We start from the raw sequence: 14,870 nt of genomic DNA on the forward strand, positions 1-14,870 counted from the left end.
ACAGTCACTCACGGCAGCTCTGGGTAGCTCACAGTGGCTGCTGGCCGCTCATGCTGGCTGCCGACCACACACGGTAGCTTATGGCAGCCCGCTGCCAGGTCGAGCTGTTGTTCACCATCTTAGCTGTAGAGGGCAGTGTCACTGGCCCCCATGTGGGATCCGAACTGGGGTCCTGCTGCTCAGAGCTGGCGTCCCAAGCCAGCTCTTAACTAATGCGTTACTCGCCGGCCCTGCGATTGTTTCTTTATTCTGCCTAAAGAACATTCATTTGCATTTTCCTTTGGTGTGGATATGCTTATGACAAATTACTCCCGTTTAATTTACCTGAATCTGTCTTTTGAAGGGGTATTTTTACTAGATAAGCAGTTATTTTTCCTTTAGTCCTTTAAGATTATAATTCTACTCACTGTCTTCTGTATTCCAGTGTTTCTATTGAGAAATCAGTTGTAATTTACTTATCACTCCTTTGAATGTATACTTTTGCCCCCCATCTGCTACTTTTAAAATTTTCTCCGTTGATTTTTCAGAAGTGTTACTATGATGAAGTTACATGTAGTTTTCTTAGTTTTTATCTTAATTGGGATTTGCACTACTTCTAAAATCTGTGGATCAATGCTTTTTACCGTTTTGGAGAGTTCTAAAGTTATTGTTTTCAAATACAGATTTTGTGCCATTATTTATCTCCTTTCTATATGGTATTCTAATTACACATATGTTAGACCTTTTTACTGTATTTCGTAAATCTATTACATCCTTTTCATTATTTTTTATTCTCTTGTATGTTTAGTCTGCATATTTCTTGAGATCTACCTTTTGATTCATGACTTCTTTTCTCATGTGTGTCTTACATGCTGATAAAACCATTCATTTGGATTTATTTCTCAGTTCTAGAATTTCATTTGACTCTTTTTTAAATGATTTCCATTTTTTCTCCAAAACTTTCAGTCCCATCTTTTTATTTCTTTGAGCATATTAGGCATAGTTTTTTGTTTTGTTTTTTTTTTTTTTTAGCTGAGCCATCCTGCTACCTGTTGGCAGCTCAGCGGCTGCTCAGCTCGGGCTGGACTCGAACCGCTGTTGCTCAGAGCTCAAACTCTTGAGCGAGCTCTTAACCAACTGAGCCACTCGGCCGGCCCAGGCATAGTTATTTTAATATCAAATTCTGAAAACTTTAATTTTTTTCTAGCTCTTTTACTGTTATTATTTTCTTGGTTTTAGGTCACATTGTTTCATCTCTTTGTGTGAATGTCTGTTTTTTATTGAATGCCAGATATTGTATATGAAAAAAATAAAAAAAACTTGAAAGCTAGCATGCTGTTATTTTTATTCAAAGAGGACTTATTTTTGCTTCAGAAAGGTGGCCAAGTGACTGGTAACTTCTGATTGCCTTAATCCAGGCAGGAATTGAGAAGATTTGAATTTAGTCTCCATTAAAGTTGGTTTAATTCTAGTTCAGTTTTACTCAGGGTTCCAAGCATACCTCATTATTAGCTCCTCAGCTCCAATTTTTGTCCTCCTGTCCTCAGAAATTGTCTGTCTCTTCCCTTGCCTCTCAGAACCCTGTTCAGAATTTGCCAGTCCTTCTGTGGAAACACACCTCCTAAAGATATGCACACCTCTCTGAGTTTCCTTCTTGTCTGGAATCATGATTACATGATTCTTCACTGTTTTAGTCATTCTCAGTGCTTTCAGATAGATATTTTTGCTTTTAATATTGTCTACATTCTCTAGTTTTCACTGGAAGGGTTGATTAGTTACCTATTTGATCATGTAAAAATCAGAAAATATTGTGACTATTTTTTCTACTGAGTTATAATAGGTAAAATGACTAAAAATCTATACTTTTATGTGGCTCATCAAACGTTTTTCATTTGTTCATAATTTTACTGCAGTTTCTTAGCGTAGAGTTGGATGTACGTTTCTATCAGAAAGCTTTAAGGCATGTAAAGAGATAAACACTAATATGGATGAATGTCCAGAGTTACTATATATATGGTTAAATTAGGCTTCAAGTACATAAAGTTTAGTTGTTAATAAGCAAAATGCTTTTTAAGCTTAGTGTTATTTTGGCCACCTATCTCTTTTTAAGACAGAAGGAAAGGATATTGAAACTTTTCAAATTCATTTAGATTCTTTGGCTTATCAGAAAATGGGTAATTTCATTTGCTTTTAAAATCCTTTTTAATAGAATACTTCTTGGAAAAACCAACTAAGAAGGACTTAATTTGATAGAAACAAGGTTTTTTTCTGATAATGTATTAACTCAATTTTATTCAGATAGCAAAATGCTGTTCTCTTTGTTCATCTTTGCAGAACTTAAGAAATTATAACTATTTGTCACTTCTTTCCTTTTCTCTAAATTTATTTCCTTATTTATTGATCAAAAAGTTTTTAAAGTTATCAAGGATTCCATGCACTTCCAAGATAGGGATACCATCAATCTAAAGACTCAATTCTTTTCTGTCTCCACTGCTTACAGACAGGGAGCACAATCTCTTCAGCCTGGACCTCTGTAGAAGAATTTGGAGAAAATAAACAGGTAAGAAAACATCTCTTAGGAATATTAAGTGACATATTTAGTTTTCAGAAAGCCAGTTATAAATTATTCTTCTTATAGTTATAAGGAGAAATGATTAAAACTATCCAATAAAACCTTGTGAAATATTTTGATTATTGTACTTTTGTTAATTATAGACTCATGAAGTAAAGTTTGAAAAAGTTAAACTGGTTTGCATATTTCAAGTCTTCTCAAAACTTTTAACATGATAGTGTTCACTGTGAACCACCAAGATGGTAAAAAGTATTTTAAGGTGATGTAGTTGGAGTATGTTATGTGTAGATTATCCAGCATTTCTCAAATTTACCTGAAAATGGAACTCTTAATTTTTTTCACATTTATTAATTCAAAATTATTGATACGATTTAGAATAAAGGTTATGTTTTTGAGGATTCACTGTTCAGTTTTTCAACATGGTACTGAGAAGAGTAAGTTTTAGTAGGAAGTTAAAGGTAGTTTATAGTTTGAGTCAAGATTATTACTGTCCAAACTCCTTTTTACACGTAGAGACAAAAAGAATGTTGTGGTTCCCTGGGTAGCAATCCATGTACTAATTCTGTGTTTTTAAGCAAATTACTTTACCTTTCTGTGCCTCAGTCACCTTGTTGTTAAAGAGGAAAATAATAGTACTTATCTTGTGAGGAGTAAATAATGCGGATCGTAAATAGTTATTTTGGGCACTTAGTAAGTGCTCAATAAATATTAGCTTTTATTAATATAACATGTTGCAGAAACAGATATATATTTGTTATGCTTGAGACTTATAACTTTATAGATCTCAATCTTAGCATAAAAATTGAAATACAAACCTGCAATGCTATTCTCAGAAATATCTTTTCCTACAAGTTTTTATGCTTGAAATTTTGAATTAGGAGGACTAATTTTACTGATAGAAATGAAACTTGAGAAGAGTTACCGGTATCTTTTCTAAGGCTTCTACCTTCTCTTCGCTTTTGCCCAGGTAGTGAGCTACACTTTTTTGAGCTGTTGAAGCCTGTATTGCTGCAGCTCAGATGATAATTTTCCTCTTATAGGCCTGCTGTTCTATTACTGTGTTTCCGAGTGGTTTAGAAACTAGCATTAAAAGGAATTTGACATAATTAATCTTTTAATACAAAGTTAGCAAACTGGATGCTCTATATTTATTTTTTTTTTGGTCTTTCTAGCGTTTTGAAAGGAAAACATTGAGGCTTTATTTTAGTACAAATAGCTGCACACCTGTTGTTTTCCATTTGGTTCTCTTTGAGTTCTTTTTTTGTTTGTTACATCTTGGCTCTGAAGGCATTTGAGTTTGTAATCACTTTGTTTAACATATTTCATCAGTTTTTCTGTTTTTAAAGTTTCCCTATTACATATTATCACCATTAAAAGTTCTTCCTAAACTGACGTAAAGTTGTTCAGTGAAAATAACCGTTTCTAAGGTCAAACTACTGTGTACTCCCCTGGGAAATCAAATGCATATTAGCATATTAAATAATTGTAGTAGCAACCTGTTTAACTGTTAAACTCATCTTTCCTAAATTCTTCCCAAGAATATTTTGGCTAAGGGATTCTTGTTTTGAGGTACTTCAATTGTATAGGATGTAGTTTGGGAAACACTGAAACTAACTCAAACACTTAGGTTTGTTTATAGCTATATTGAGGTATAATTGAAATACAATAAAATACACACATTTAAAGTTAAATTTTGGCCAGTTTTGAATTATGTTTTTTTTTTGTGAAACAACACCACAAATCAAGAAAACAAACATTTTCATCACCCCTAACATAATCCATTCCTGCTATGTTCTTTCCCAGGAAGGCAACCACTGATCTGATTGCTTTTACTATAGACTAATTTGCATTTTCTAGAATTTCACACTCTTGTTTTTGAAGGTTTAAACTATAATCTTCAGATAATTTAGAATGAAACAACTGTAATTTATGAAAAATAAAAGTACAGATATGACAGATTTTATGATAATTGTTATACACTATAAAAATTTCACAGTAAAAATTTAAAACCCAAATCACTCTTTCAAAATTATATGGGAAAATGTATTGTAATTTTTAAAATAATTTCGTTAAAAGCAGAACCGTGTCGCTAACCCTAACCCTAACACTAACCCTAGCTCTGTCCTTGTCCCTAACCCTAACCCTGTCCCTAACCATAGCCCGAACCCTAAACCTACTCCTAACCCTAACCCTGTCCCTAACCCTAACCTTAACCCTAACCCTAACTCTGTCCCTAACTGTAAATCTAACCCTAACCCTGTCCCTAACCCTAACCCTGACCCTGTCCCTAATCCTAACCCTAACCATGTCCCTAACCTTAGCCCAAACCCTAAACCTAATCCTAAACCTAACCGTAACCGTGTCCCTAACTAACCCTGTCCCTAAACCTAACCCTAACTACAGAAAAAAACCAAAAAACAATAGCAGATTTCTTCCAAAAAGTTGAATCTGAAAAATATCATTACCGTAGTTAAAATAGAGAGTTAATCAACTAGAGCTTTATAAGGAAGCAATTGTAGATGATAACCTTATCCAGCCATCCATTACTAAGATTAGCATACTTGGAGCCTCCTATGACTGATCTAAAACAGAAACACTGGCCTAAACTACTCGGTAGGCCTACTCTTTTGAAAAAAACTTTGGTCACTTCATGGCCACTTCTTGCCCTTTGCTCAGTTGCCTGACAGGAAAAATTAAATAGAATACAAAACTACCTTGTTTTGATTTTGTCAAAATGTAACCGTAATAGGGAAGGTAAATGAGATAAAAATACCAATGAATTTGATAATACTAATGTGTTTCAGCCAAAAGTATCACTTAAAATTTTCTAGTTAATGATTTTTAAATATTTCACAAGTTTTAAGTTGCTTAATAACTAGCAAGTCCGAAAATTCTTCTACTTTATACTTAGCTTTTGATTTTCTGTATTAACATGGAAAGTACAAATAACGATAAATGTTATTTATATTTTAATATAGATTTTTTTTTTATCTCTATGGTTGAACCTAGTCAGCCGTATTTTATGTTCTGGGTATGTACAGTGCTGTAAAAGACCTTTATTTTGCAGATGAAATTCAGTGGTTTAGTGAAGGAAAGCTATTGAGTTATTTCGGTTATGGCTATTTGAATGTTAGCAATTGAAATAATAAAATGGTGAAATGAGGACTTTTTCAAAAATTTTGATAAATATCCCATAAAAAAGTAAAGAAATGCTTAAAATATGTATTAAAGATATGGGAAATGTATTTTATAGATAAAAATATCAGGTGTTTCACTCTCATACATTGCTGTTAGGAGTGTAAAATGGTATAAGCTGCCTTGGAAAATAGTTGGTAGTACCTCAAAAAGCTAAGCGTAGAGTTACCCATATGTACCAGCAATTCCATTCCTAGATATATTTATTCAAGAGAATTGAAAACATATCCACACAAAATCTTGCACACATTATTTCTTAGCATTATTCACAACAGCCCAAAGGTGGAAACAACCTAAATGTCCATTGAGTGATGAATCGATAAACAAAATGTGGTAAATCTATACAATGAATATAAAAAGGAAAGATGTTCTGATACATACTACAACGTGGATGAACCTTGAAAACATGCTGAGAAGCCAGTTTAAAAAGACCACATAAATTGTATGATTCCATTTATAGGAAAAATCCAGAATAGGCAAATTTGTAAAAACAGAAAAATCAGTGGTTGCTGGGGCTAGGGGAGAGGGAATGGGGAAAGACTTATAATAGATACAGAGTTTTGTTGGGAGTGATGAAAGTATTCTGAATAGTGGCTTTGGTTGTACAACTTTATGAAATCTTATAAACATCTGAAGCTTTTTATGTCCTAATCTTTGTAGTATTTGCGGAAATTTTTCTTCTCTTGATTTATCCTGTGTGAATAAAGTCATCAATGGCAACTTTTAATTTTTTATTTTAGTCTCCTTAAAAAAGTGAGAATGCATCAGTTGATTATTGCATTTTTAAGTTAAAGGCTTACAGTAGGGTACTATCAGCAAGGCGCATTTTCAGACCTAAGCGTTCCGCCATTAGTCAGTTGTCTGGCTATCTTTGTGAAATCTTCCTCTGAAGAAAACTCTTCTATCCACATATCATGAGTAGGCCATATAAGCTCTTGAATGATAAACACAAAGTGAAAGTAATTTTTCTGAAAAACATTTCTCCACCTACAGAAATGTAACTAAAGATCTGCTCTTCTAAATCTTGTTGTCTATGACTACATTGATAAAATTTGAAAGGGCAAGTTGTGTCACAGATACATGGCTGAAAAGGATTTGATTGAATTTGTGTAATCTTTAGGAGGAAAGAGTCAGAACTTTTTTAAAAACAATTATTTGAATTATAGGAGCACTAAGTTTTCTATTTACACTTAATACCGTAACCATTCAGACAAAGTGGATCCTTTAAGAGGAGAATTCTGTGATACCTGGAGTTATCCTACTTTGGTGTCAAAGTAATTCCTTATCCAATTTCAAAATACTGAAAAGAATTTGTACTGGATGTTTTCAATGTATTTATGTCTTGGAACAAACTGCTTTTATTAATCTTATGGTACCATTAATAAAAATACAATGGTTATAAAATTATTGGAGTTTTACAATGCTAGAAATTAACCTATATTTATTTTTTTCCATTTTTTTTCCTAACTAGGTCATTTCTGATGTTGCTTGAACTCATTCTTCTGCAGTTGACCTCATTCCTGTTGGCTAAATATTAAGTTGCATGACAACATTAACTTAATGCTTGTATGTTTTAGGCCTCATTTATAGTTCCAGTAAAATATAGAAAAAAACCTTACCAGTACATTAAATAACCTAATTCTTTTTTGACTATTGTTAGAAACACCAAAACTTTTATAAATAATTATTTATAGTATCGTCACATCCTTGGCTTATTCTACACTAAAGAACATAGTTGAGTTTTTGGAAAGTACAGGATTTGCAAATTTGGTCTTTAATATTCACACACATCTATAAACATTACAATTAATGAAGCAGGAAATTATTGCTGCATTAGATGAATGTTTATTATGGAACAGTAATATTTCAAATATGATTTTTTAAAAATTTGGTTTAATTTTTAGATTTTTCTATACTATAAGTTGATAATGGTTTCTTGAAGTTTATTTTATAAAGATGATTCATTTTACTGGTTTATGGTACAAGTAGAATCCAATGTTAAATTGTATGTTGAGTTGTAAAAATATTTATATTAGTATTGAAATAATGAAATACTGGATAGTTAGTTTTTGCAGTCCAGCGGTGAATGTTTCTGCTGGTTTGGTGCCTAATACAGTTTCAAAAAAAGAAGCAAATATGAATTCACTGTTATTTCTTTTCTTCATGGACTAACCCTTAGCATCAAAACTAAGTTTAAAAGGAGCTTCATTATGGAGCAAGAGAAATCAGAGATTTTCTTTTTCTGATTAAAAAAAAAAAAAAGAAAACATTGAATAGATATCCAGGAAATAGATATCCAAGAATGCATTTTAGTAAGATCTCTGAAACGTTGTCAGTGAAAGAAATATAATACTGACTGAAAAAAATGTCAGGATTTGCCGTGCAGTGAAGCTGAATCAGTCTTTATCAACAATAAGTATTATCAGGATTTTGAGTGTGAGAAAGTTATATTAAAATGTGATTATAGTTTTAATGCTTTGTCTCTTTGAAATAAATTTGTATCCACAAAGATGTGCAGCATAATTCTTCATGTATTTGTTTACAGACTACAATTTCCATCGCAGCTCAATAAATAGTCTTTCCCCTGTTAGCGCTGCCCTCTCTTCTGGGACTCCCAGCGTGCTTCCTTATGCTGCACGGCCTTATTCTTATCCAGTCTATCCCTTGTCACCACCAGTATCACTTGCTAATGGCAGCCATGTTGGACAGCGACTGTATATCTCCAATCAGGCCTCATTCTTCTGAAGAAAATACTGTAAACATGAGTATGAAAGTTTCTTTGTAAAACATGCAAATTAAAATACTGTTTTATTTTAGAATTGGGTTTGCATATTCGGTTTTAAAATGGCATATATATATATATATATATATATATATATATATGTATGTATATATGTATGGATTTATTTCAACATAGTAAAATAAACATCACCCATAATTCAGAATAACCCACAGTTGTAGAACTTGTAAAAATGGTAAGTTTAAAAAGTTACTCAGTGGTTTCTTTTGATAATGGTATAACAAACAACTATTCTTTTTAAACTTTTGGAATTTTAAATACTTCTGATTCCAGAGTTGGCAACAGAACTCAGTAGTTTATGTTAAATTTTTGCATAATAACTTTGCTACATAGCATTTCACAATATAAAAGTACTTGCAGACGATGGTTACACTGGATTTGATTACCAAGGATCACTATCTGTACTAGAGATTAGAACCGTTATATAACAGAAGCATCTAACTATTATGTAGAAAGAAATGAAGGGCAAAAAGTAAGATGCAAATTTTACCCAGTACTAAAGAAGAAAAGCAATCTACCATTGTGGTCCTTAAAAATAACTATAAATATTTTAGTTGATAATTATTTGTTGTAGAAATAAATTGTAATTTTGCTGTTAATGTATTTAAGATTTTTATAGTTATGCCTCATTTGTGTTTTTGATATTCACTGTATAGTTTGAATAATAAGTGTTATGGTTTTTTAATGTTGAAATCATGTGTTGTTTAATTTTTGTACTTGAATTCAAATTTTTGACATTAAATATGTGATGCTTCTAATATGCATGTGTTTTATTTTTGATTATTAGTATAATTAGCACAAAAAATTAGCTTTCACAATTATTTTGACCTTTTCTTGAGAACAATTTCCTTTACTAGTATAGTCATTGGCTGAGTGTCTTCATGGGACCAAAACAAAGGATTTTGCAGAAAATTGTTAGTTTTATGAAACATAGTAACAAAAATACTTTTTGAGGACTAAAGAAATATCTTGTTGATGAACCCAGTGAAATTTCCCCCTTATGAATAATTAAATGGCTCTTCCCGAAAGCGGCCTGAGGTGACCTCTCAAAATGGTTCGCTATTCTCTTGACCTGGAGAACCCCACAAAATCATCATGTAAATCGAGAGGTTCGAATCTACTGGTTTATTTTAAGAACACTCATGAAACTGCCCAGGCCATCAAGGGTATGCATATCCGAAAAGCCACCAAGTATCTAAAGGATGTCACATTACAAAAACAATGTGTGCCTTTCCGTCGTTACAATGGTGGAGTTGGGAGGTGTGCCCAGGCCAAACAGTGAGGTTGGACGCAGGGTCGGTGGCCCAAAAAGAATGCAGAAGTTTTACTGCACATGGTTAAAAATGCAGAGAGGAATGCTGAACTTAAGGGTTTAGATGTAGACTTTCTAGTCATAGAGCACATCCAAGATGCGGCACAGAACTTACAGAGCTCACGGACGGATCAACCCCTACATGAGCTCTCCCTGCCACATTGAGATGATCCTAACTGAAAAGGAACAAATTGTTCCTAAACCAGAAGAGGAAGTTGCACAGAAGAAAAAGATCTCCCAGAAGAAACTGAAGAAACAAAAACTTATGACCCGGGAGTAAATTCAACATCAAATAAATGCTAATAAAAGTAAAAGCAGAAAAAAAAAACAATACTGGTTATTTTGACTTTAATAATTTAGTAGTGTACATTTCTAATGAATTTCTAATGATGGTTTACATAATTGATATAGACAAAATCTTTTCACTCTTTGATACTGACATTAACTTTGCTGATCAACTCATTGTGTAGCTGTATGAAAGGTTATGAAGAAAGTTTAACTTTATCTCTCTTTTCTAGTTTTTCTTTTACAAAGTTGGAGTAGGAAAGTTTTCTTTCTGTAACTGACTCAAAATCTAGAAGCCGTAATAGAAAAGGTTGTTAGGTCCAATTTAAAAAGAAAAGCCTGAATGGGAAGAAGGCACCAATGGTGTCAGAAGACAAATGATAAACTTGAACAATAATTGCAGATAATTTCACAAAGGGCTAATATTTAATATTTCCAGTTATCAATAAAAAAAGACCATCCACTCAAGAAAAAAATGTATAAAATATGTGAATAGGCAGACAGATGGCCTTTAAAAGTATAAAAAGATGCAGTATCTCAGAGAAATATAAAGGTTTAGATTTGCAGAAATTAAAAAGTTTTACAAACTTTCGGTAAGCCTTTTAGGAAAAGAGCGTTCTCATACTTTTACGGTGGGATTATAAATTGGTATAAGTAGTATAGAGAGCAGCTTGGCACCCATCATTCAGAATTATGAATAAAGTTTTTTGAACAGCAGTCCTTCTGGGATATATTTGCGCGCGCGTGTGTGTGAAGTTATGTATGTAAAAGGCTATTAAAGCATGGTTTGTAACCTGAATATACCTATCATTAGGGGACTGATTAAATAAAATACATTTATTGGTGCATACTCAGTCATTATACAAAAGAATAAGGATGCTCGCTCTTTATTCCTAATATAGAAAGACATAATAAGTGGAAAAGAGCAAGGTTCAGAAATATATGTGTAATATACTATGCTGTATTTTGGATAAAGAGGGAGAAAACATTTGTATGTACTTAACATTTACAAACAAAACTGTGGAAGGCTTTACAGAAAACTAAGTGATTATGAGGAAGGTGGCTGAGATCACACTTTAAAAGTATCCTTTGTTCCAAACACAGTGCAATGATAAATTTATCTGTCTGTATATATCAATCTATCACCAATCTATTGTATTTTTAAAATGAAAAGACATATAACTCTTCTCAGAAACAAAATAAAGATCTCTTGTGAACCATAATCTAAACAGAAACGCACTAGGGAAACCTACACTGGTTTATTTACGCAGTGACCAGAAGTTAAGGGTATTGAGTAGGGATCCAGGGCAAATAGACGTAAGTGTTAAATGCAGCAGTGCAAGCAGCTATACACTTCATCCCTTTGGACTCGATGGGTCCAGTGTATTTGAATGTGTCATTAATTATGATGTGTGTGTGAAGCATGTATAATCTCTTACAGGAAAAACATAGTGAAGACCTCTTAAGATTTGGGATAAAGCCATGCTCTCTTAGGTAAATAATTCACCTCCTTCTGAGAAACAGCTCTGAGCTAGTGATTAGGATTAATGGAGACTGACCCTCATGAATTGTGTGTTATTTGATTGCCACATCCATTTCAGCATGTCCAGCCGCGCTGCCCTCAAGTGGAAATGGTGCATGACTGTCTGGAGGACTGTGTGCCATGCTGCCATCCCTCACTCAGCCTTTTGTATCATGGAGGATTCCTAAAATCAGTTGGCTACGGGGAATAAAATTTGGAACCTAGTATTAAAAGGATAATTGAGGTCACCAAAAACTAAATCTCTACACATTTCTCTAGAAACTATACAGAACAGTAAAAACCAAGTGACACATGATCCATAGCTTCAGCATAACTAGCAACACTACAATTTGCAAACTACCTTAAGTAAAAATATGGACATCAAATTCCAGAAGAGATTTTTATTGAGGTATATTTCACATATATTAGTTTAAGGTATACAACATAATTCAATATTTATATATTGTGAAAGGATCACCAAATCTAGTTAAAATTCATCACCACACAGTTACAATGCTTTCCTTGTGATGAGTACTTTTAAGACTTACTCTCTCAGCAACTTTAAAATATACGAAACGGTATTATTAACTATAGTCATTATGCTGTACATTCCATTTCATAACTTATTTTATAGCCAAAAGTTTGTGTTTTTTGACCCCTTTACTCATTTTTTATCCCCAACCCCCCACCTCTGGCAGACGCCAACCTATCTATTCCCTGGATCTATGAGTTCAGGTTTTATTTTTGTTTTGTTTTCGGGTTCCACATATAAATGTGACCATACAGTATTTGTCTTTGCCTGATTTATTTCACTTAGCTTAATGCCTTCAAGTTCCATCCATTTTGTCACAGATGGCAAGATTTCCTTTTTTATCACTGAATAGTATTCCATATTTGTGTGTGTGTGTGTGTGGTGTGTGTGTGTGTGTGTGTGTGTGTGTGAACTTTATTCATCCGTTGATGGACACTTAGGTTGCTTCCATGTCTTGGCTGCATAAATAATGCTGCAATGAAATTGGGTGCATATATCTTTTCAAGTTAGTATTTTTATTTCCTTCTTGTAAAGACTCAGAAGTGGACTTGCTGGATGATATGGTAGTTCTATTTTCAATTTTTTGGTGACCATACTGGTTTTGTAATGGTTGGACCAATTTACATTTCTGTCAACAGTGCACAAGGGTTCCCTTTTCTCCACATTCTTACCAACACTTGTTACCTCTTGTCTTTTTCATGATAGCTACTCTAACGTGTGAGGCAATATTATGGTTTTGATTTACATTTGCCTAATCATGAGTGATATTAAGTAGCTTTTCATGTACCTGTTGGCCATCTGCATGTCTTTGTAAACGTGTCTATTCGGATCATCTGTTCATTTTTATTTTTTTTATTTTATTTTATTTTTTTTTAGCTGAGCCATCCTGCTACCTGTTGGCAGCTCAGCGGCTGCTCAGCTCGGGCTGGACTCGAACCACTGTTGCTCAGAGCTCAAACTCTTGAGCGAGCTCTTAACCAACTGAGCCATTCGGCTGGCCCTCATCTGTTCATTTTTAAATCACCTTGTTTTTTTCTATTGAGTTGTATAGTTTGTATAAAAAATGAATACATATTTTGGATATTACATCATATCAGATAAATGATTTGCAAATATTTTCTCCTTTAGGTTGCCTTTTTATTGAATGTTTTCTTTTGCTGTACAGAAGCTTCGTAGTAGTTTGAAGTCACCTCACTTGTTTACTTGTGCTTTTCCTGCCTTTGCTTTTGGTGTCGTATCCTAAATATCATTGCCAAGACCAAAGTCTAGGAGCTTACCCCTTTTCTTTTAGGAGTTTTATTATTTCATGTCTTATATTAAAGTTTTTACTTCATTTTGTATATGTTGTAAGATAGGGATCCAGTTTTATTATGCATGTGGCCATCCAGTTTTCCTAGTCCATTTATTGAAGACACTATCCCTTCCCCACTGTATACTCTTGGGTCCTTGGTTGTAAATTAATCGCCCATATATGCATTGGTTTATTTCTGTGTTCTCTATTCCAATGACTTATGTGTCTGTTTTTATGCAAATACCATACTGTTTTGATGATTATAGCTTTGTAATGTAGTTTGAAACAAAGCAGTATGATGCCTTCAGCTTTGTTCTTCTTCCTCCAGATTGCTGTGGCTATTTGGGGTCTTCCATGGTTTCGTACAAATTATAGGATTTTTTTTTTATTTCTGTGAAAAATGCCATTGGAATTTGATAGGATTATGTAGAATCTGCATATTGCTTTGGGGAGTATGGGTATTTTAACAATATTTATTCTTCCAGTCCATGACACAGGATGTCTTTTATTTGTGTCTTCTTCAGGTTCTTTCATCAGTGTCTTAATTTTCAGTGTATAGGTCTTTCACTTCCTTGGTTATATTTATTCCTAGGGTTTTTGGGTTTTTTTGATGTACTTGTAAATGATATTGTTTTATTAATTACTCTTTCTGATAGTTTGTTACTAGTGTATTGAAAAGCAATGATTTTTGTATACTTATTTTGTATCCTGAAGCTTTCCTGAATTCATTTATTAGAGCTAACAGTTTTGGGTAGTGTCTTTAGGGTTTTCTATATATAATATGTCACCTGTAAATAGAAACAATTTTACTTCTTTCTCTCCAATTTGAATAACATTTCTTTTTCTTGCCTAATTATTCTGGCTAGGACTTCCAATACTATGTTGAATAAAAGTGATGAGAGTGGGCATCCTTGTCATTTTCCTGATCTTTGTTCCTTATCTTAGGTTACTGGTAAAGTTTCATTCTTTTACTTGTGGCTGTTTGGTTTCCCCAACACCATTTATTGGAAAAACGGTCCTTTTTCTAATTTTGTCTTCTTAGCTCTTTTGTTCTAAATTAATTGATGTGTATGTGTAGGTTTACTTCTGGGCTCTCTGTTCTGTTTCATTGATCTATGTGTCTGCTTTTATGCTAATACTGTACATTTTGATTACTATAACTTTGTGACATAATTTGAAATCAGGAAGTGTGTTGCTTCCAGCTTTGTTCTTCCAGAAGGGCTATTTTTTGAGCTCTTGATGCAAACCTCTGTGGAGAGCCATGGGATGTGTGTAGAGGAGTCTGGAAAACTGCATAGAAAAAAATGGAGGTAGAGGGCTTAAGAGTGAGCTAACACTCCACCCCAATTGTGAAAATACTCAAATACATCCAAGCAGTACGT

General features: G+C 33.4%; 1 protein-coding gene across 3 annotated transcripts in view; it reads left to right on the forward strand.

Moving 5' to 3' along the window:
* Positions 1 to 9,221, forward strand: part of RBM46 (RNA binding motif protein 46) — a 37,632-nt gene extending 28,411 nt beyond the window's left edge. For 2 of the 3 annotated variants that reach the window (XM_019641163.1, XM_019641165.1), the window contains 2 exons: positions 2,480 to 2,539; positions 7,218 to 9,221. In XM_019641163.1, coding sequence (XP_019496708.1) covers positions 2,480 to 2,535 — 56 coding nt within the window. In that variant the 3' untranslated portion in view covers positions 2,536 to 2,539; positions 7,218 to 9,221. The remainder of the gene's footprint in view (positions 1 to 2,479; positions 2,540 to 7,217) is intronic. The other variant, XM_019641164.1, reaches the window with a different exon arrangement.
* Positions 9,222 to 14,870: the final 5,649 nt, after the last annotated feature.

This window comes from Hipposideros armiger, unplaced genomic scaffold (assembly GCF_001890085.2).
Source record: "Hipposideros armiger isolate ML-2016 unplaced genomic scaffold, ASM189008v1 scaffold_58, whole genome shotgun sequence".
NCBI lineage: Eukaryota > Metazoa > Chordata > Mammalia > Chiroptera > Hipposideridae > Hipposideros > Hipposideros armiger.